Source organism: Dendrobates tinctorius, unplaced genomic scaffold, assembly GCF_039654945.1.
Source record: "Dendrobates tinctorius isolate UK_male_01 unplaced genomic scaffold, ASM3965494v1 ptg000091l, whole genome shotgun sequence".
NCBI classification, from domain to species: domain Eukaryota; kingdom Metazoa; phylum Chordata; class Amphibia; order Anura; family Dendrobatidae; genus Dendrobates; species Dendrobates tinctorius.
In genome coordinates, this window is record NW_027361759.1 from 7,796,045 (window position 1) to 7,819,311 (window position 23,267).

At 42.9% G+C, this 23,267-nt stretch overlaps 1 protein-coding gene across 1 annotated transcript in view; it reads left to right on the forward strand.

Annotated features, from left to right (window-relative positions):
• Positions 1-22,631, forward strand: part of ZPLD1 (zona pellucida like domain containing 1) — a 244,609-nt gene extending 221,978 nt beyond the window's left edge. Inside the window, exon 10 of the mRNA XM_073586265.1 lies at positions 22,453-22,631. Coding sequence (XP_073442366.1) covers positions 22,453-22,631 — 179 coding nt within the window. The remainder of the gene's footprint in view (positions 1-22,452) is intronic.
• Positions 22,632-23,267: the final 636 nt, after the last annotated feature.

Genomic DNA, 23,267 nt, shown 5'->3' on the forward strand with positions numbered 1-23,267 from the left:
CAAATTGACACAAGCTGTAACATATGGAGCAGGGCAGAGCACTGCCCCCAGCAGGGAGTACACTGAACCCTAGCAACAAAGCAGAAAGCAAAAAAAAGGCACAACCAGATTAGATGCAAAGGATTAACAAAAGAATCACTTAACTGAACCATGCAGATCAGGCAGGAGACAAAAGAACTCCAAATGCACAAGAAGGAAATCACCAGCAACCACCAAGAGCAGCCAGCTCAATCATATGCTCCCAGCCAGTAATCCTAGGTTCCCAATTATCGTCGTCAGGTGGGAAACTTCTATCAACTTGGCCAGCTCCACTACTCAGAAGTCTGAGCAAGGGAATTCACAACAGCACCCCCCCTTGAGGAGGGGTCACCGAACCCTCATCCACGCCACCAGGGCAATTAGGATTGGCCTGGTGAAAGACACGAATCAATCTCTTGGCATGGATGTCAGAAGCAGAGACCCAAGAATTATCCTCCTGGCCATAACCCTTCCACTTGACCAAGTACTGATGTCTCCGTCTAGCCTGATGAGAATCCAATATCTTCTCTACCTCATACTCCAAATTACCCTTAACCAGTACAGTGTCAGGGGGCACCTCCATGGGAATTACTGGCTCCACAAACCTTTTCAACAAAGGTTTATGAAAAACGCTATCAATCTTAAACGTAACTGGAAGAGCCAAACAGAAAGAAACGGGGTTAAGGATTTCCAAAATCTTATAAGGTCCAATAAACCTTGGCTTGAATTTTGGAGATGCAACCTTCATGGGAATATTTTTTGAGGACAACCAAACCATATCACCCACTTTAAACCGGGGACCAATTGTCCTGTGCCGGTTGGAAAACCGTTGGGCCTTTTCCTAAGAGTGGGACAACTTATCCACTGCTTAGTCCCAAATCTGCTGCATTCTCTCTACCACAGAATCCACAACTGGGCAGGTAGAAGATTCCACCTGCCTCGAGGAAAGTCGAGGATGAAACCCAAAGTTACAAAAGAAAGGAGACATCAAAGTGGCAGAACTAGCCCTTTTGTTTAGCGTGAATTGCCAAGGGCAAAAATGAGACCCAGTCATCCTGATCAGCAGATATGAAACATCTCAAATAGGACTCCAAAGTCTGGTTTGTTCTCTCATTCTGCCCATTGGTCTGAGGATGAAATGCAGAGGAGAAAGACAACTGAATTCCCAATTTGGAACAAAAAGCTCTCCAAAATCTGGAAACAAACTGGACCCCTCTGTCCAACACAATGTTCTCAGGAATCCTGTGCAAATGAACCACTTGTTGTAAAAACAAGGGCACCAACTCAGAAGAAGATGGCAACTTTGGGAGTGGTACAAGATGGACCACCTTAGAAAATCTATGACAGATCACCCAAATAACAGTCATTCTCTGAGAGTCAGGGAGATCAGAGATAAAATCCATTGAGATATGGGTCCATGGCCTCCTGGGCACCGGCAGGGGCATCAACAAACCACTAGTGCGAGAACAGGGCTGAGACCGAGAACAAGTTCCACAGGACTGTACAAAATTCCTGACATCACGAGATAAGGCAGGCCACCAAAAAGACCGATTCACCAAATTTCTGGTAACAAAGATACCTGTATGACCAGCCAACGCGGAGCAATGAATTTCAGACATTACTCTTTTCCTCCACTGGTCAGGGACATACAATTTTCCCATAGGGCATTGTTCAGGTTTATCCTCCTGAAATTCCTTTAGGGCACGTCTCAAATCAGGAGAGATGGCGGAAAGAACTACACCCTCATTTAGAATGGTAGTAGGCTCGATCACATCAAGAGAATCCGCAAAGAAACTCCTAGAAAGGGCATCGCCTTAACATTCTTAGTGCCCGGAAGAAAGGAGACCACAAAATTAAAATGCGTGAAAAACAAGGCCCACCAAGCCTGTCTAGGATTCAAGCGTTTGGCTGATTCAAGATAAATCAAATTCTTGTGATCGGTGAGGACCACAACTTGATGTCTAGCTCCCTCCAACCAATGTCTCCAATCTTCAAATGCCCACTTCATGGCCAACAATTCCCGATTCCCCACGTCATAGTTACATTAAGATGGAGAAAATTTTTTAGAAACGAAGGCACAGGGATTCATCTTAGAGGTTACCGGATCTCTTTGAGACAAAACGGCTCCTGCACCAATCTCAGAAGCATCTATTTCCACCTGAAATGGGAGTGAAACATCAGGTTGCCATAGAACCGCAGCAGAAATAAATCTCTGCTTAAGCTCCTGAAATTCCGAGACTGCCTCTGGAGACCAATTCACCACATCAGCACCCTTTTTGGTCAAATCCGTCAGAAGTTTAACAATACCAGAAAAATTACTTATAAATTTACGGTAGAAATTAGCAAAACCCAAAAACTTGTGAAGAGCCTTCAGAGAAGTGGGCTGAACCCAATCATAAATGGCCTGTACCTTAGCCGGGTCCATTTCAATAGCAGACAGGGACAAAATAAATCCCAAAAACAAAATCATCTGTACACCAAAAAGACATTTCGATCCCTTAACATACAGAGTATTTTCCCTCAAAATCTGGAACACAGTCTGGACATGTTCCACATTAGAATACCAATCGCTGGAAAAAAATCAAAATATCATCCAGATAAATGATCAAAACCTTATCCACAAGGTCCCGGAAAATATCGTTCATAAAAGATTGGAAGATGGAAGGGGCATTAGTGAGCCCAAAAGACATCACCAGGTACTCAAAATGTCCCTCCGGAGTATTAAATGCCATCTTCCATTCATCCCCGTGCTTGATGTGAATAAGATTATACGCCCCCTGAGGTCAAATTTGGTACACCAACAAGCACTTTTAACTCTGGAAAATAAATCAGAAATTAGGGGTAATGGGTACTGATATTTAACAGTGATTTTGTTAAGGGAACGATAGTCAATACATGGCCTTAATGAGCAATCTTTTTTGGCCACAAAAAAAACCCAGCACTCAAAGGCGAAGAGGATGGTCTGATATGACCCTTCTCCAATGATTCCTTGATATAAGATCGCATAGCATCATGTTCAGGTACTGATAAGTTGAAAAGCTGACCCTTGGGTAATTTACAAAAGGGCAGTAACTCAATTGCGCAGTCATAACTCCTATGAGGAGGCAAAGACGCCAACTTACTCTCACTAAATACATCAGAAAAATCAGCCGAATAGTCAGGAACATCTTGAGACTGGGGAGAGATGGAGAAAACAGGAGTGTCATTAAGAACACATTGACAACCCCAACTAAAAACAGACACAGATTTCCAATCCAAAACAGGATTATGAGTTTGCAACCAAGGAAAACTCAGTACAGTAATATCATGTAAATTGTGCAACACCAAAAATTTACAATTCTCTTGATGGTCCAGGGCGACCCACATTATTACCTGGGTCCAAAACTGGGGTTTATTCTACGCCAAAAGGGTAGCATCAATACCCCTCAAAGGAATTGGGGTCCGCAGGGACACCATGGGAAAACCACAACGTTTGGCAAAGTCAAAATCCTTCAGATTCAAGGCTGCTCCTGAATCAACAAAGGCCTTAGCAGAAAATGTAGACAAGGAGCAGATCAAGGTAACTGTCAACAGGAACTTAGGCTGTACACTGCCCACCACAAATGCATGAGCAAAACTTTTTTCTTGTTTAGGGCAGACAGAAATAACATGAGAGGCGTCCCAACAAAAGAAACATAGCTTATTATGCCTTCTGAATTCTTGATGTTGCGCCCTGGACAAAAACCCTATCACATTGCATGGGTTCAGTAGTTTGTTCAAAAGGCAGCACTGCCTCTCACGTACTTTTCCGTTCACGTAATCGTCGATCAATTTGAATGGCTAATGACTTGAGATGAGCGACTTTGCCTTTTTTAGGGTCGAGTCTTGTTTCATTAAACCCGACTTTCTCAAAAGTCAAGTCGAACGAAATCGGGCGACTATCGTGAAAAGTCGAAGGTCCGACTGAAACACAAAACCCAATGCAAGTCAATGGGGAAGCAAAGTGGGCAGGAAGTGGAGGACAGTAAATACACCTACATGCCGGACCACTTTTTTTTAAAGTGCGCAAAATCTCTCTCTCTCCCCGGACGCTGCACATGTCATCTCGTTGCCCACAGTGTACGTCCTTGCTCAGTGGCTGAAAAAAGTCACGTGCAAGCATTCTGGGAAATCCGACTTTGGCGCTCGTTTTGCCCACCACATGGCCGACTTCACGCTGTGGTCGGGTTTCGTTCAGCGAAACCCAACTTTGCCATAAGTCGGCGACTTATGAATCTGGCCGACCTGTTTCGCTCAACTCCACTAATGACATGGAGTCACTAAGACCAGAAGGGACAGGAGAGCTGCTAGAGCATCATCATTCCATTTAGTAAGGACCGCCCACTTTCGGAATTTCTGGCAATATAATTCTGCAGCATCCTGACTCTAGTTCAATGCCAATAAGGTTTTCTCAGCTTGATCAATAGCATTAGGTTCATCATTCAACAACCCCAGGGCCTGAAAAAACGCATCTACATTAGCCAGAATAGGATCTCCAGGTGTCAGACAAAAAAAAGCCCAATCCTGGGGATCACCGCGCAGCAGGGAGATGATAATTTTAACCTGATGCACCGAGCTCCCCGATGAATTAGGTTTCAAAGCAAGAAATAGTTTACAGTTATCTTGAAATTCAAAAATTTTGACCGATCCCCCGAAAACACATCAGGAGTAGGGATCTTCGGCTCTACAGCAGATGATTGAGCGAGATAGGCAGAAATTCCCTACACTTCAGCAGCAAGCTGCTCAACACAATCGGACAATTGCTTAGTCTCCATTAAGGAAAAAATCCTCCTATGTCCCCAGAGAAAAAGAGGAAAAATATAATAAAAAATTCTGACACTTTTTGTGTTTTTTTTTACAATTCTTTCCTTCTTTTGAGTACTCTAGAGTGTACGGTTTGGGCTGGTGATTCTGTTATGAATGGGTCACCAAGGAGGATGGCAGGAATAGGCTAAGCCACCAGAAAACCAGAGAGGTTGGTAACTAAGCGGATTGCAGACCCCTGATCCTATCAACACAACTAGCAGTAGCCATGGTGTGTACCTACGATGCCCTAGAAGCTTCGGCACAGCCGGAGAACTAACTAAGCCTAAAGCCAGAAAGGTGAAATCTAAACTGCCCCGGAGCAGATCCCCAAAGGAATAGACAGCCCCCAAACATATATTGTTGGTGAGACAAGATGAGACACAAACACAGGCAGAGAACAGACTGAGCAAACGGTGGGGCCCAAGCTGTCTAGACAGGAGAGGACAGAAAAGATACTGTCTGCAATCACGCACAAAACCCCAAGAAAATCCAACACATCTGATATACAAAAAACCTGAGGCCACACGACCTCACCCCTGCTAGATCAGCACTCTGGTATAAACTGGAAGCAAAGCAAAAGATATTAACATAACAGGGGACTGAACAAACTGACACAAGCTGTAACATATGGAGTGGGGCCCAGTGCTGCCCCCAGCTGGGAGTACACTGAACCCTAGCAACAAAGCAGAAAGCAAAAAAAAGGCACAACCAGATTAGATGCAAAGGATTAGCAAAAGAATCACTTAACTGAACCATACAGATCAGGCAGGAGACAAAAGAACTCCAAATGCACAAGGAGGAAATCATCAGCAACCACCAAGAGCAGCCAGCTCAATCACATGCTCCCAGCCAGTAATCCCAGGTTCCCAATTATCATCGTCAGGTGGGAAACTTCTATCAACTTGGGCAGCTCCACTACTCAGAAGTCCGAGCAAGGGAATTCACAACAGCACCCCCCCTTGAGGAGGGGTCACCGAACCCTCATCCACGCCACCAGGGCAATTAGGATTGGCCTGGTGAAAGACACGAATCAATCTCTTGGCATGGATGTCAAAAGCAGAGACCCAAGAATTATCCTCCTGGCCATAACCCTTCCACTTGACCAAGTACTGATGTCTCCGTCTAGCCTGATGAGAATCCAATATCTTCTCTACCTCATACTCCAAATTACCCTTAACCAGTACAGTGTCAGGGGGCACCTCCATGGGAATTACTGGCTCCACAAACCTTTTCAACAAAGGTTTATGAAAAACGCTATCAATCTTAAACGTAACTGGAAGAGCCAAACAGAAAGAAACGGGGTTAATGATTTCCAAAATCTTATAAGGTCCAATAAACCTTGGCTTGAATTTTGGAGATGCAACCTTCATGGGAATATTTTTTGAGGACAACCAAACCATATCACCCACTTTAAACCGGGGACCAATTGTCCTGTGCCAGTTGGAAAACTGTTGGGCCTTTTCCTAAGAGTGGGACAACTTATCCACTGCTTAGTCCCAAATCTGCTGCATTCTCTCTACCACAGAATCCACAACTGGGCAGGTAGAAGATTCCACCTGCCTCGAGGAAAGTCAAGGATGAAACCCAAAGTTACAAAAGAAAGGAGACATCAAAGTGGCAGAACTAGCCCTTTTGTTTAGCGTGAATTGCCAAGGGCAAAAATGAGACCCAGTCATCCTGATCAGCAGATATGAAACATCTCAAATAGGACTCCAAAGTCTGGTTTGTTCTCTCATTCTGCCCATTGGTCTGAGGATGAAATGCAGAGGAGAAAGACAACTGAATTCCCAGTTTGGAACAAAAAGCTCTCCAAAATCTGGAAACAAACTGGACCCCTCTGTCCGACACAATGTTCTCAGGAATCCCGTGCAAATGAACCACTTGTTGTAAAAACAAGGGCACCAACTCAGAAGAAGATGGCAACTTTGGGAGTGGTACAAGATGGACCACCTTAGAAAATCTATGACAGATCACCCAAATAACAGTCATTCTCTGAGAGTCAGGGAGATCAGAGATAAAATCCATTGAGATATGGGTCCATGGCCTCCTGGGCACCGGCAGGGGCATCAATAAACCACTAGCGCGAGAACAGGGCTGAGACCGAGAACAAGTTCCACAGGACTGTACAAAATTCCTGACATCACGAGATAAGGCAGGCCACCAAAAAGACCGATTCACCAAATTTCTGGTAACAAAGATACCTGTATGACCAGCCAACGCGGAGCAATGAATTTCAGACATTACTCTTTTCCTCCACTGGTCAGGGACATACAATTTTCCCATAGGGCATTGTTCAGGTTTATCCTCCTGAAATTCCTTTAGGGCACGTCTCAAATCAGGAGAGATGGTGGAAAGAACTACACCCTCATTTAGAATGGTAGTAGGCTCGATCACATCAAGAGAATCCGCAAAGAAACTCCTAGAAAGGGCATCGCCTTAACATTCTTAGTGCCCGGAAGAAAGGAGACCACAAAATTAAAATGCGTGAAAAACAAGGCCCACCAAGCCTGTCTAGGATTCAAGCGTTTGGCTGATTCAAGATAAATCAAATTCTTGTGATCGTTGAGGACCACAACTTGATGTCTAGCTCCCTCCAACCAATGTCTCCACTCTTCAAATGCCCACTTCATGGCCAACAATTCCCGATTCCCCACGTCATAGTTACATTAAGATGGAGAAAAATTTTTAGAAACGAAGGCACAGGGATTCATCTTAGAGGTTACCGGATCTCTTTGAGACAAAATGGCTCCTGCACCAATCTCAGAAGCATCTATTTCCACCTGAAATGGGAGTGAAACATCAGGTTGCAATAGAACCGCAGCAGAAATAAATCTCTGCTTAAGCTCCTGAAATTCCGAGACTGCCTCTGGAGACCAATTCACCACATCAGCACCCTTTTTGGTCAAATCCGTCAGAAGTTTAACAATACCAGAAAAATTACTTATAAATTTACGGTAGAAATTAGCAAAACCCAAAAACTTGTGAAGAGCCTTCAGAGAAGTGGGCTGAACCCAATCATAAATGGCCTGTACCTTAGCCGGGTCCATTTCAATAGCAGACAGGGACAAAATAAATCCCAAAAACAAAATCATCTGTACACCAAAAAGACATTTCGATCCCTTAACATACAGAGTATTTTCCCTCAAAATCTGGAACACAGTCTGGATGTTTTCCACATTAGAATACCAATCGCTGGAAAAAATCAAAATATCATCCAGATAAATGATCAAAAACTTATCCACAAGGTCCCGGAAAATATCGTTCATAAAAGATTGGAAGATGGAAGGGGCATTAGTGAGCCCAAAAGACATCACCAGGTACTCAAAATGTCCCTCCGGAGTATTAAATGCCATCTTCTGTTCATCCCCGTGCTTGATGTGAATAAGATTATACGCCCCCTGAGGTCAAAGTTGGTACACCAACAAGCACTTTTAACTCTGGAAAATAAATCAGAAATTAGGGGTAATGGGTACTGATATTTAACAGTGATTTTGTTAAGGGAACGATAGTCAATACATGGCCTTAATGAGCAATCTTTTTTGGCCACAACAAAAAAACCCAGCACTCAAAGGCGAAGAGGATGGTCTGATATGACCCTTCTCCAATGATTCCTTGATATAAGATCGCATAGCATCATGTTCAGGTACTGATAAGTTGAAAAGCTGACCCTTGGGTAATTTACAAAAGGGCAGTAACTCAATTGCGCAGTCATAACTCCTATGAGGAGGCAAAGACGCCAACTTACTCTCACTAAATACATCAGAAAAATCAGCCAAATAGTCAGGAACATCTTGAGACTGGGGAGAGGTGGAGAAAACAGGAGTGTCTGTTATGATTGAGTCACCGTAGGAGGCAAAAACAGAAATGCTAGCTAAGTCCTGAAAACCAGAGAAGTTGGCAACTATCAGATTGCAGACCCCTGAACCTATCAACACAACTAGCAGTAGCCGTGGGGGGTTCCTACGAAGACCTAGACCCCTCGATCACAGCTGGAGAGATACATAGGCCTAAAGAAGGAAAGGGGAAATCTAACTGCCCTAGAGCAGACCCCAAAGCAATAGGCAGCTCCCCACATATAATGACGGTGAAGCAAGATGAAAACACTTACACAGACAGGAAGACAGGCTGAGCAAAGACGGGGCCCAAAAACTACCTAGATAGGAACGGATAGGAAGGCTGCTGTCTGCAATCTGCCAAAACCCTATCAGAGACAAAAGCCAACAAGCTGATTTAAAAATGGCCCTGAAGCAACTAAGCTTCAAAAACTAAATCAGCACTCAGGTACCTTCAGAAGACAGAGCTCACGGAACACTGCACACTCCAGCAGGGAGTGGCAGAATCCAAAAAGCAAGAAAAACAAAAACAAATCTTAGATGCAAAAAGGCAAAACAGAAAACTTAGCTTTAGGAGAGCAGGAATCAGACTGGTGTCCAAGAGTCCACAGAGAAATCACCCGCAGGCCAGAAAGGGCGTAGGCTGCCTTAAATCCAGTCAGTGACTCCACTCAGCCAATTGTCTTCATTAGTCCCAGGTGCCTGATAATCAGGCTCACTACCTTCCTTCACTAGAATAGGGAGTTCACCAGGCCTCAGTGACGGAGGGGAAAATGAACTCACAACAGTACCCCCCCCTTGATGAGGGGTCACCGAACCCTCAACAACGCTACCAGGGCGATCAGGGTGAGCCCGATGAAAGGCACGCACCAATCTTTTGGCATGAATATCAGAGGCAGAGGCCCAGGAATTATCCTCCTGACCATAACCCTTCCACTTAACCAAATACTGGAGTCTCCGTCTAGCCAGACGGGAATCCAGAATTTTCTCTACCTCATATTCCAAGTTACCTTCAACCAATACAGGGTCCGGAGGTGCCACCTCAGGCACAACTGGCTCAACAAACCTCTTCAACAAGGACTTATGGAACACATTATGGATCTTAAATGTGACAGGAAGAGTCAAACAAAAAGAGACCGGATTAATAATCTCCAAAATCTTGTAAGGTCCAATAAATCTAGGCTTAAACTTAGGAGAAGCCACCTTCATAGCAATATTTTTTGATGATAACCACACCATATCAACAATCTTAAACTGGGGACCAATGGTCCTATGTCGATTGGAAAACCGCTGGGCCTTTTCCTGGGAGAGAGATAACTTATCCACCACTTTGTCCCAGATCTGGTGCATTCTCTCCACCACAGTGTCAACACCTGGGCAGGCAGAAGGCTCCACCTGCCCTGAAGAAAATCGAGGGTGAAAACCAAAGTTACAAAAAAAGGTGACATCAAAGTGGCAGAACTAGCTCTATTATTTAAAGCAAATTCGGCCAAGGGCAAAAATGAAACCCAATCATCCTGATCAGAGGAAATAAAACATCTCAAATACGACTCCAAGGTCTGGTTTGTTCTCTCTGTCTGCCCATTGGTCTGAGGGTGAAAAGCAGAGGAGAAGGACAACTGAATTCCCAACTTGGAACAGAACGTCCTCCAAAATTTAGACACAAATTGAACTCCTCTGTCAGATACAATGTTCTCAGGAATCCCGTGCAAGCGAACCACCTGTTGCAAAAACAGAGGCACCAACTCAGAGGAAGATGGCAACTTAGGGAGTGGTACAAGATGAACCATCTTAGAGAACCTATCACAAATCACCCAAATAACAGTCATTCTTTGAGAGACTGGCATATCAGAGATGAAATCCATTGAAATATGGGTCCATGGCCTCCTGGGGACCGGCAAAGGCATCAACAACCCACTAGAGCGAGAACAAGATTTAGACTGGGAGCAAGTCCCACAGAACTGCACAAAATTCCTGACATCATGAGACAAGGTGGGCCACCAAAAAGAGCGACTCACCAGATCTCTAGTACCAAAAATACCTGGATGACGAGCCAATGCAGAGCAATGAACTTCAGACATCACTCTCTTCTTCCACTGGTCAGGAACATACAACTTTCCACTGGGGCAACGCTCAGGTTTGTCCTCCTGGAACTCTTGCAGAGCAAGTCTCAAATCGGGCGAGATGGCAGAAAGAACTACCCCTTCACCTAAGATGGTGGCAGACTTGGTCACCACAGGAGAATCAGCAAAGAAACTCCTAGAGAGGGCGTCTGCCTTGACATTCTTAGTTCCAGGAAGGAAAGAGACCACAAAATCAAAACGTGTAAAAACCAAGGCCCACCTAGCCTGTCTAGGGTTCAAGCGTTTAGCCGACTCTAGGTAAATCAAATTTTTGTGGTCAGTGAGGACCACAACTTGATGTTTGGCTCCCTCCAACCAATGTCTCCACTCCTCAAATGCCCATTTCATGGCCAACAGTTCCCGATTCCCCACATCATAGTTACGTTCAGATGAAGAGAACTTACGGGAAAAGAAAGCACAGGTATTCATTTTAGATGTTACCGGATCCTTTTGGGACAACACCGCTCCTGCACCAATCTCAGAAGCATCCACCTCTACCTGGGACGGGAGTGAGACATCAGGTTGCCGCAGAACCGGGGCAGAGGTAAATCTACGCTTCAGCTCCTGAAAGGAAGCAACCGCCTCCGGAGACCAATTCAACACATCCGCACCCTTCCTGGTCAGGTCAGTCAATGGTTTGGCAACACTAGAAAATTTTGCTATAAATTTCCGATAAAAATTAGCAAAACCCAAAAACTTCTGGAGGGCCTTGAAAGAAGTGGGCTGAACCCAATCATAAATGGCCTGTACCTTGGCCGGGTCCATTTCAATAGTTGACGGAGACAAAATAAATCCCAAAAAAGAAATTCTCTGTACTCCAAAAAGGCATTTTGATCCTTTCACATACAGAGAATTCTCTCTCAAGATCCGGATCACAGTCCGAATATGTTCCACATGAGAATCCCAATCCTTGGAGAAGATCAAAATATCATCCAGATAGATAATCAAAAATTTATCGACAAAGTCTCGGAAAATATCGTTCATGAAGCACTGGAAGACAGAAGGGGCATTAGTGAGCCCAAAAGGCATCACCAGGTACTCAAAATGTCCCTCCGGAGTATTAAACGCCATCTTCCATTCATCCCCCTGCTTAATGCGGATAAGATTATACGCCCCCCTGAGGTCAAGCTTGGTAAACCAGCAAGCACCTCTGACTCTAGAGAATAGATCCGAAATCAGGGGTAACGGATACTGATATTTAATAGTAATTTTATTGAGGGCATGATAATACAAGGCCTTAAAGAACCATCCTTCTTGGCCACAAAAAAAACCAGCACCTAAGTGAAGAGGATGGTCTAATATGACCCTTCTCCAATGCCTCCTTAATATAGGACCGCATAGCCTCGTGCTCGGGTACAGATAAATTGAACAGCCGACCCTTAGGAAATTTACACCCCGGGTTTAGTTCAATTGCACAGTCATAACTCCTATGAGGAGACAAGGACGCAGACTCATTCTCACTAAATACATCATAGTAGTCCTCCAAATAGTCAGGAACCTCATGCGACTGAGGAGAGGTGGAAAAAACCGGAGCCTAACTAAATGTACACCGGCAACCCCAACTCACCACAGACACAGACACAGACTTCCAATCCAAAACTGGATTATGAATCTGCAACCAGGGAAACCCCAGAACAACGGCATCATGCAGACCATGCAACACCAAAAATCTGCAATTTTCTTGGTGGTCTGGGGCGACCCGCATGACCAACTGGGTCCAAAACTGAGATTTATTTTTAGCCAGAGGGGTAGCATCAATCCCCCTCAAAGGGATAGGCGTCTGCAGAGTTGTCAACGGAAATCCACAACGTTTAGCAAAATCCAAGTCCATTAGGTTTAGCGCTGCTCCCGAATCCAAAAAAGCCTTGGCGGAAAATGTGGACAGGGAACAGATCAGAGTAATCGCCAAAAGAAACTTAGGCTGAACCCCACCAACAGAAAACGTGTGTGCAAAGCGTTTCTCACGTTTAGGACAAACAGAAATAACATGTGAGGCATCTCCACAGAAAAAACACAGCTTATTACGCCTTCTGAATTCCTGATGTTGCGCCTTAGACAAAACTCTATCACATTGCATAGGTTCAGACGTCTGTTCAACTGGTGGCAACACCTCTCGTGTAATCCTGCGTTCACGTAAACGCCGATCAACCTGAATGGCTAAAGACATAGAATCGTCCAGACCAGAGGGAACAGGAAATCCAACCATAGTATCTTTTACGGCTTCTGACAAACCCTTCCGAAAGAGAGCAGCCAAGGCACTATCATTCCAGGTAGTAAGGACCGCCCACTTTCGGAACTTTTGACAGTACAACTCTGCAGATTCTCGACCCTGGTTCAATGCTAACAGGGTCTTTTCAGCCTGATCAATAGCATTAGGTTCGTCGTACAGCAACCCCAAGGCTTGAAAAAATGCGTTCACATTAGTCAGAATAGGGTCATCTGGTTTCAAAGAAAATGCCCAATCCTGGGGATCGCCGTGCAGCAAAGAGATGACAATTTTAACCTGCTGCGCGGGGCTCCCTGACGAGTTAGGCTTCAAAGCAAAAAATAATTTACAATTATTCTTGAAACTCCAAAATTTAGATGGATCCCCAAAAAATACATCAGGTGTGGGGATCTTTGGTTCAACAGCATGAGAACGAGCAAGATAGGCGGAAATTCCTCGCACTTCAGCAGCGAGCTGCTCCACACGATCAGACACTTGCTTTATCTCCATTGAGAGAAAAAAAAAAAATTCCCCCTATGGCCTCAGAGATATAGAGGAAAGAATATACACACACCTTTTTTTTTTTTTTTAAACACAATTCTTTCCTGCTATTGAGTACCCCAGGATCTGCGGTTTGGCGGGTGATTCTGTTATGATTGAGTCACCGTAGGAGGCAAAAACAGAAATGCTAGCTAAGTCCTGAAAACCAGAGAAGTTGGCAACTATCAGATTGCAGACCCCTGAACCTATCAACACAACTAGCAGTAGCCGTGGGGGGTTCCTACGAAGACCTAGACCCCTCGATCACAGCCGGAGAGATACATAGGCCTAAAGAAGGAAAGGGGAAATCTAACTGCCCCAGAGCAGACCCCAAAGCAATAGGCAGGCCCCCACATATAATGACGGTGAAGCAAGATGAAAACACTTACACAGACAGAAAGACAGGCTGAGCAAAGACGGGGCCCAAAAACTACCTAGATAGGAACGGATAGGAAGGCTGCTGTCTGCAATCTGCCAAAACCCTATCAGAGACAAAAGCCAACAAGCTGATTTAAAAATGGCCCTGAAGCAACTAAGCTTCAAAAACTAAATCAACACTCAGGTACCTTCAGAAGACAGAGATCACGGAACACTGCACACTCCAGCAGGGAGTGGCAGAATCCAAAAAGCAAGAAAAACAAAAACAAATCTTAGATGCAAAAAGGCAAAACAGAAAACTTAGCTTTAGGAGAGCAGGAATCAGACTGGTGTCCAAGAGTCCACAGAGAAATCACCCGCAGGCCAGAAAGGGCTTAGGCTGCCTTAAATCCAGTCAGTGACTCCACTCAGCCAATCGTCTTCATTAGTCCCAGGTGCCTGATAATCAGGCTCACTACCTTCCTTCACTAGAATAGGGAGTTCACCAGGCCTCAGTGACGGAGGGGAAAATGAACTCACAACAAGTGTCATTAAGAACACATTGACAACCCCAATTAACCACAGACACAGATTTCCAATCCAAAACAGGATTATGAGTTTGCAATCAAGGAAAACTCAGTACAGTAATATCATGTAAATTGTGCAACACCAAAAATTTACAATTCTCTTGATGGTCCAGGGCGACCCACATTATTACCTGGGTCCAAAACTGGGGTTTATTCTATGCCAAAAGGGTAGCATCAATACCCCTCAAAGGAATTGGTGTCCGCAGGGACACCATGGGAAAACCACAACGTTTGGCAAAGTCAAAATCCTTCAGATTCAAGGCTGCTCCTGAATCAACAAAGGCCTTAGCAGAAAATGTAGACAAGGAGCAGATCAAGGTAACTGTCAACAGGAACTTAGGCTGTACACTGCCCACCACAAATGCGTGAGCAAAACTTTTTTCTTGTTTAGGGCAGACAGAAATAACATGAGAGGCGTCCCAACAAAAGAAACATAGCTTATTATGCCTTCTGAATTCTTGACGTTGCGCCCTAGACAAAAACCCTATCACATTGCATGGGTTCAGTAGTTTGTTCAAAAGGCAGCACTGCCTCTCACGAACTTTTCCGTTCACATAATCGTCGATCAATTTGAATGGCTAATGACTTGAGATGAGCGACTTTGCCTTTTTTAGGGTCGAGTCGGGTTTCATGAAACCCGACTTTCTCAAAAGTCAAGTCGAACGAAATCGGGCGACTATCGTGAAAAGTCGAAGGTCCGACTGAAACACAAAACCAAATGCAAGTCAATGGGGAAGCAAAGTGGGCAGGAAGTGGAGGACAGTAAATACACCTACATGCCGGACCACTTTTTTTTAAAGTGCGCAAAATCTCTCTCTCTCCCCGGACGCTGCACATGTCATCTCGTTGCCCACAGTGTACGTCCTTGCTCAGTGGCTGAAAAAGTCACGTGCAAGCATTCTGGGAAATCCGACTTTGGCGCTCGTTTTGCCGACCGCATGGCCGACTTCACGCTGTGGTCGGGTTTCGGTCAGCGAAACCCAACTTTGCCATAAGTCGGCGACTTATGAATCTGGCCGACCTGTTTCGCTCAACTCCACTAATGACATGGAGTCGCTAAGACCAAAGGGGACAGGAGATCTCACCATAACATGTTTTACAGTTTCTGACAGACCTTTCCGAAAGAGAGCTGCTAGAGCATCATCATTCCATTTAGTAAGGACCGCCCACTTTCGGAATTTCTGGCAATATAATTCTGCAGCATCCTGACCCTAGTTCAATGCCAATAAGGTTTTCTCAGCTTGATAAATAGCATTAGGTTCATCATTCAACAACCCCAGGGCCTGAAAAAACGCATCTACATTAGCCAGAATAGGATCTCCAGGTGTCAGACAAAAAAAAAGCCCAATCCTGGGGATCACCGCGCAGCAGGGAGATGACAATTTTAACCTGATGCACCGAGCTCCCCGATGAATTAGGTTTCAAAGCAAGAAATAGTTTACAGTTATCTTGAAATTCAAAAATTTTGACCGATCCCCCGAAAACACATCAGGAGTAGGGATCTTTGGCTCTACAGCAGATGATTGAGCGAGATAGGCAGAAATTCCCTACACTTCAGCAGCGAGCTGCTCAACACAATCAGACAATTGCTTAGTCTCCATTAAGGAAAAAATCCTCCTACGGTCCCAGAGAAAAAGAGGAAAAATATATTAAAAAATTCTGACACTTTTTGTGTTTTTTTTACAATTCTTTCCTTCTTTTGAGTACTCTAGAGTGTACGGTTTGGGCTGGTGATTCTGTTATGAACGGGTCACCAAGGAGGATGGCAGGAATAGGCTAAGCCACCAGAAAACCAGAGAGGTTGGTAACTAAGCGGATTGCAGACCCCTGATCCTATCAACACAACTAGCAGTAGCCATGGTGTGTACCTACGATGCCCTAGACACTTCGGCACAGCCGGAGAACTAACTAAGCCTAAAGCCAGAAAGGTGAAATCTAAACTGCCCCGGAGCAGATCCCCAAAGGAATAGACAGCCCCCAAACATATATTGTTGGTGAGACAAGATGAGACACAAACACAGGCAGAGAACAGACTGAGCAAACGGTGGGGCCCAAGCTGTCTAGACAGGACAGGACAGAAAAGATACTGTCTGCAATCACGCACAAAACCCTAAGAAAATCCAGCACATCTGATATACAAAAAACCTGAGGCCACACGACCTCACCCCTGCTAGATCAGTACTCTGGTATAAACTGGAAGCAAAGCAAAAGATACTAACATAACAGTGGACTGAACAAACTGACACAAGCTGTAACATATGGAGTGGGGCCCAGTGCTGTCCCCAGCTGGGAGTACACTGAACCCTAGCAACAAAGCAGAAAGCAAAAAAAAGGCACAACCAGATTAGATGCAAAGGATTAGCAAAAGTATCACTTAACTGAACCATAAAGATCAGGCAGGAGACAAAAGAACTCCAAATGCACAAGGAGGAAATCATCAAGAGCAGCCAGCTCAATCATATGCTCCCAGCCAGTAATCCCAGGTTCCCAATTATCGTCATCAGGTGGGAAACTTCCATCAACCTGGCCAGCTCCACTACTCCCAGTAACCACCAGAGGGAGCTTCGGCTCAGAAGTCCGAACAAAGGAATTTACAACAGAAAGTCATCCGGATGGGATAAAGGCACATTCGGCACAGGCTATGGCATCCTCCTGGGCTGAGAAGGTGGATGTTTCAATTGACCTTATATGTAAGGCCGCAATTTGGTTGACACCATCTACCTTCTACAACCACTATAGACTTGATCTATCTTCATCTTCTGACTTGTTTTTTGGGGGAGCTGTCCTCAACACTGTGGTCCCACCCAAGTGACAGTTCTCTGAAAGTCTCTCATGTGGGTGCTGTTGTGATGAAGAGAAAAAAAAGGATTACTTACCGGTAATGGTCTTTTATAGAGTCCACGACAGCACCCTCCCTCACTACCCTTCTTTAGTTAGATATAATGTGAATAGAACTCTTGGTAGTGGTTGTATGTATATATTTATGATGTAAGGTTTAATGATAAAAATTTGGATTAATACCTTGGTGGTTCCTCTCATACTCTGTAATGCAACTGAGAAGGAGAGGGGGACCGCCCCTTTTATTCTGTAGGTTTCCTGTTCCTATGGGCGGGTCCCCTCTCTCATGTGGGTGCTGTCGTGGACTCTATAAAAGACCATTACCAGTAAGTAATCCGGATTTTTTGGGTGATTCAATTTGTCATCCATACAGTACTATGTGCTTTGTTTTACAATTTGGTGGTATATAACACAAAAAGCGTTCAAAATTTTTTATGGATTTAGTTTGTCATCCGTAGAGTATTATATGCTTTGTTTTACATTTTGGTGGCATTTAAGACTCTAAAAAACAGTTGAAAATGTTTTTGGATTTAATTTCTCATCCATAGAGTATTATACGTTTTATTTTATATTTCAGTGGTACACAAAAAAGGCCAACATTTTTTCTGTATTGAATTTGTCATCCATGGAGTATTACATGCTTTGCTTTACATTTTGTTGCTGTATAAGACTCAAAAAAACAGTTCAAATTTTTTTCTGGATTTAATTTGTAATCTATAGAGTATTACGTGGTTTGTTTTACATTTCGGTGGTAGGTAACACTGGAGAAAAGCTTTCAAACATTTTCTGGATTGAATTCGTCATTCGTAGAATGTTATGTGCTTTGTTTTACATTTCAGTGGTATATAACTCTCCAAAAAAGAAGTCAATGTTTACCTGGATTGAATTTGTCATCCTTAGAGCATTACATGCGTTCTTTAACATTTTGGTTGTATAAGGTTTCAGAAAAGCATTCCAAAAATTCTAAATTCCATTTGTCATTCATAGAGTATTATGAGCTTTTTTTTCACATTTCGTTGGTATATATCACTCAAGTAAAGCATTCAAATTTTTTTCTGGATTCAGTTTGTCATCCATAGAGTATTTTGTACTTTGTTTCACATTTCCATGGTATATAACACTACAAAAAAGTATTAACACTTTATATGCTTTATTTTACATTTCAGTGGTATATAACACTCAAGAAAAGCATTCAAAAAATTTTCTGGATTTATTTAGTCATCCATAGAGTATTTTGTGCTTTGTTTTACATTTCCAAGGTATATAACACTACAAAAAAGTGTTCACAAAATTTTCTGGATTGAATTTGTCATTGATAGAATATTACATGCTTTGTTTTACATTTCGGTGGTACATAACACTCCAAAAAACTGTTCAACTTTTTTTTCTGGATTAAATTAACAATCCATACAGTATAATGTGATTAGTGGCCACAAGGCCAGATAGATATCAGAATCGCAAAAGACTCCTGAGGGAGTAACCAGAGGAATATCAAAACCCGACAAAGCTGGCACAGCAGCAAAGATGGCAGTAGCCTGTCGTCTGGAACTGGATGCTTTTCTGGAACCACCAATACCCAAACGCAGGCTGAAGCCTTCATCTCTAGGGTTCTTACTGACTCCAGACAGGAGAGTCATGATTCAGCAACTCGTGAGTGGACTGCGGGGCTTAGGCTGGTCTGAAGAGACAAGGAGGTGATCCAGGACCATGGCTGTAGACATGCTAGTGGGTACTCTAGCTGCAAGGTACCAAGAGATGGCATCTTGGAGGGAGGTTATTACGCACAACCATCATGTATTGTTCAACCAGAAGACAGTAGAGACAGAACATTTGCCTCTAAGACTGCAAGAGCTGCCAATTGGAACCATTAAGAAAGGTAGCAGATTGAACCATTTTTGAAAAATGAACTAGGAGAGGCTCTTCTTGGTGACTTGAGATGGGGCTACCATCCACTGAAAGATTGTACTGTCCTTGGGGCTCCCCACCCCCTATGCATGAGCAGGAGATTGTGCAGGTGACCCAGTGTGCTGTCGCCTATTTCTACATGATGGAGGGTTCGACACTATCTGAAGCTTTGTCACTTACAAGCCATGCACGTGGGAATCAGGCTCTAGGAAACAGATGGAGGCAGTCCCCCAGCCTCCCAAAAAAAGAAGTGGACACCTGAGAAGGATTACTCTTTTACCCTCTTTATATTTTTTCTTGGCTTTGCAATTTGTGCAGTGTTTATGAGTACAGAGGTACATCAACTACACTTTCAAAAGTTGCCCTCAAAGGTTTATAGATATTTGTTTGACCCTCCTTATAATGTGTCCTGCTTTTGCACTTTGTGAAAAACCTTTATGAGTGTAGGAATACATCAACTACACTTTCAAAACATTTTAATGAGGTTGCCTTCAAGAATCTATGGATGACTGGATAACCGTCCTTATACTTTTTTCCTGGCTTTGCACTTTGATAAAAGCCTGTGTGAGTGTAGGACTACATCAGCTACACTTTCAAAATATTTGAATGGGGCCCATAAATTTCTGCAGTTAAGGGTCTATAGATTAATGTATTACCCTCCTTATATTTTTTTTCTTGCTTTGCATGTTATGAAAAGCCTCTATGAGTGTAGGAGTGCATCAACTACACTTTCAAAATATTTGAATGAGACCTTCAATATGTTGCCTTCAATCATCTGAGAATGACTGTGTTACCCTCATTATCATTTTTTCCTGGTTTTGCACTTTGTGCAAAGCCTTTATGAGTGCAGTAGTAGATCAACTACACTTTCAAAATATTTGAATGAAGCCTGGAAGTTTTTGCATTCAAAGGTCTGTCGATGACAGGATGACCCTCCTTATAATTTTTTACTGACTTTACAATTAGTGCAAATCCTTTATGAGTGTAGGAGTGAATCAACTATAATTTCAAAATATTTAAATGAGGCACTACATTTGGTGTATGGGTGACCCGCCTTATATTTTTTTCTGGCTTTGCACTGTGTGTAGGGCCTTTATGAGTGCAGGAGTACCACAGATACACTTTGTTCACAATATTTGAATGAGGCACTACAGTTAGTGCTTTCAAGTGTGCATTGATGATCCTGCTTGTAATTTTTGGCAGGCTTTGCACTTAGTGAATAGCTTTTATGAGTCTAGGAGTACCACTACTTGATAATTTGAACATAATGTGTATGAGGCCCTCCTTTATGTCTAATACAGGGTGTATCTGAGTGCTTCTTCCATCTAATTTATGGCAGTTCTTGCTTCCTTCATAAATTACACTGACATTTTCAGTTTTTACTCTGAAAAAATAATAAATATTTAAGAAAAAATTCAATTTTGATTTACTTAAATTATTTTTTGCAATCCTTGTGCCTTATATACAAATCATTATACAGGAAAGAATGCATCTTAAACTCCAATTTCTTGTTGATTTTAAATGTTTTATTTTCAGTCCTTTAAAGTGGAGTAAAAGTGTGACACCATGGTTCTCAGCAGTGATCTAGGAGTCAAAGATGTTTTCAGGGGTCTTCCCCATGCTGCTCTCTTTCACCACTTTTTCCATTCATTTCAAAATTGTCCCTGACCCCCAGACCACCTTGTAGGGTCTGCTGGAAAAATACTCCCATCATACTTGTTAATTGAAATGAACATCCAAGCTTTAGGAATTTCTTGGTTCGAGTAATGAGCATTCGAACATTTTAGTGCTCACTCATCCCTTGTAGGAGCACATCAACTATACTTTGTTAATTTTTTTTATGAGGCACTCCACTTGGTGCCTTCAAGTGTGTATGGATGACTTTACTTATACTTTTTTTTCTGGTTTTGCACTTTTGCTAAGAATTTATGAGTGTAGAAGGGCCACAACTACACTTTGATAATTTCTTTATGAGGCACTCCACTTGATGTCTTCAAAGTGTATGGATGACCCTGCTTGCATTTTTTGGCAGGTTTTGCACAGTGTGCAGAGCTTTTATGAGAGTAGGAGTTTCACAACTACACTTTGCTCACAATATTTGAATGAGGTGCTACAGTTGGTGCCTTCAAGGGTGTATGGATGATCCTGCTTGTAATTTTTAGCAGACTTTGTACTACATGACAAATTGAGCATAATGTGTAAGAGGCCCTCCTTTATGTCTAATACAGGATGTATCTGAGTGCCTCTTCCATCTAATTTTTGGCAGTTCTTGCTTCCTTCATAAATTACACTGAAATTTCCAATTTATTTTTTAAGAAAATAATACACATCTAATAAAAAATTCAACTTTGATTTACTTAAATATTTGTTTAATCCTTTTAAAATTTTGCCTTATAAACAAGTCATTACACAAGAAAGAATGTTTTTTAACATTTTTTTCCTGTAAACTTCAATTTCTTGTTGATTTTGAATATTTTATTGTCAGTCGTTAAAGTTGAGTAAAGGTGTGACACCATTGTTCTCAGCAGCGATCTGGGAGTAAGATATGCTTCCAAGAGTCTTCCCACGTGTTTCTCTTAATTGTGGCCCCATAACATGCTCCATAATACAATATGCCCCATATGCTGCACAAAGGATAATGTTGGCCCCATAGGATGCTCCATAGAAAAATACGCCCCATATAATGATGCACAAAGGTTAATAGTAGCCCCATGATGTGCTCCATAATACAATATGTCCCATATGCTGCTGCTACGTCATCGCACCCTCTGACCTGAATGTCACAGCCAGAGGACCCAGAAGACAGAGGGCGTGCAATGGTGGAACATGGACAGGTAAATATAGCCAGTGCCGGGGTCCTGAGCAATCATGACACCGGCACCTGACTCCCATACTGTAGTGCGCCGGTGTCCCTGCCTGCTCAGGACACCGGCACTTAGCCCCCAGCGACGAGAGGTGAGTATGTCAATTTTTTTTAATCTCAGGGATAGTGACTCGTATATAAGCCGAGGGGGTCTTTTTCAGCCAAAAAAGGGGGCTTAAATACTCGGCTTATACACAAGTATATATGGTATAATGTTTGTTGGGTAAGACTCTATTTATGCTACTTTCTCCCTCATGTTTTATTTTTGAGTAGTGGTTATATCACACTTTGGCTTAACCCAGAACCTTCTTCAAGATACATAAATTGATTAATTCATAAATCTCCTTTTTTCCTGCAGCTCAGCCACATAGTGTGCAGTTTCAGATGAATTCAATCACCAGTGCACTTATCTCAGGAGTGGTAATCCTTGGTGTCACCAGCATTGGTTTCTTCATAATCTCCCTTGCACTCCTGAACAGAAATAAGAAAAACAGTTTGGTTTTATGTGGAGTACGAAATCCAGCTTTTAATTCGTGAAAACAATTGCACTCTTCTTATTTGTTCTTTATAACCTCATTATGTACTGTATTTGTACAGTATGTGCTTATCTCATTAACATGTTTTCATGTCATATAAATGTTTTTTTTATGTAGCTATTGCACTACAATACTGGGTGGACCACAAAAAAGAGAAATCTGTTTCCCTTGTGTGATTTGTATAGGATAATGGAAAAATGATGAGATTACCCATTACAGGAAATGCCCGAGGTGGTTTTTTACAATGTCAACGCAAAACTTTGTCCATCTTATAACGTTAAGAAACGCCTTATACAGCACTACTTGTTTGAAACTCTGAACTCTGAACATGAAGTTCAATGTGCTTTAACAGCTGAGAAGTTGTCTTGCGATTAGTTTTATAAACTCTATCGTTCAAGTAACCCCACAGATAAATGTTGTACACCATTATTTCTGCTGCTAGTGGTGGCCAAAAGCAGAATCTGATATAAAGGCCCTTGTGCAATAACAGTATTTGGTCCTTTTGATGTCCATTAGCTCATCATAATGCACAATTCAACATGCTTTGGAGGTGAAAGTAGGTCGCTTTACCTCTTGGACCCATTTGGGGCTGCACAGGTTGAACCCTGATAGGTCTGCCACTACTTTGCTTATCATA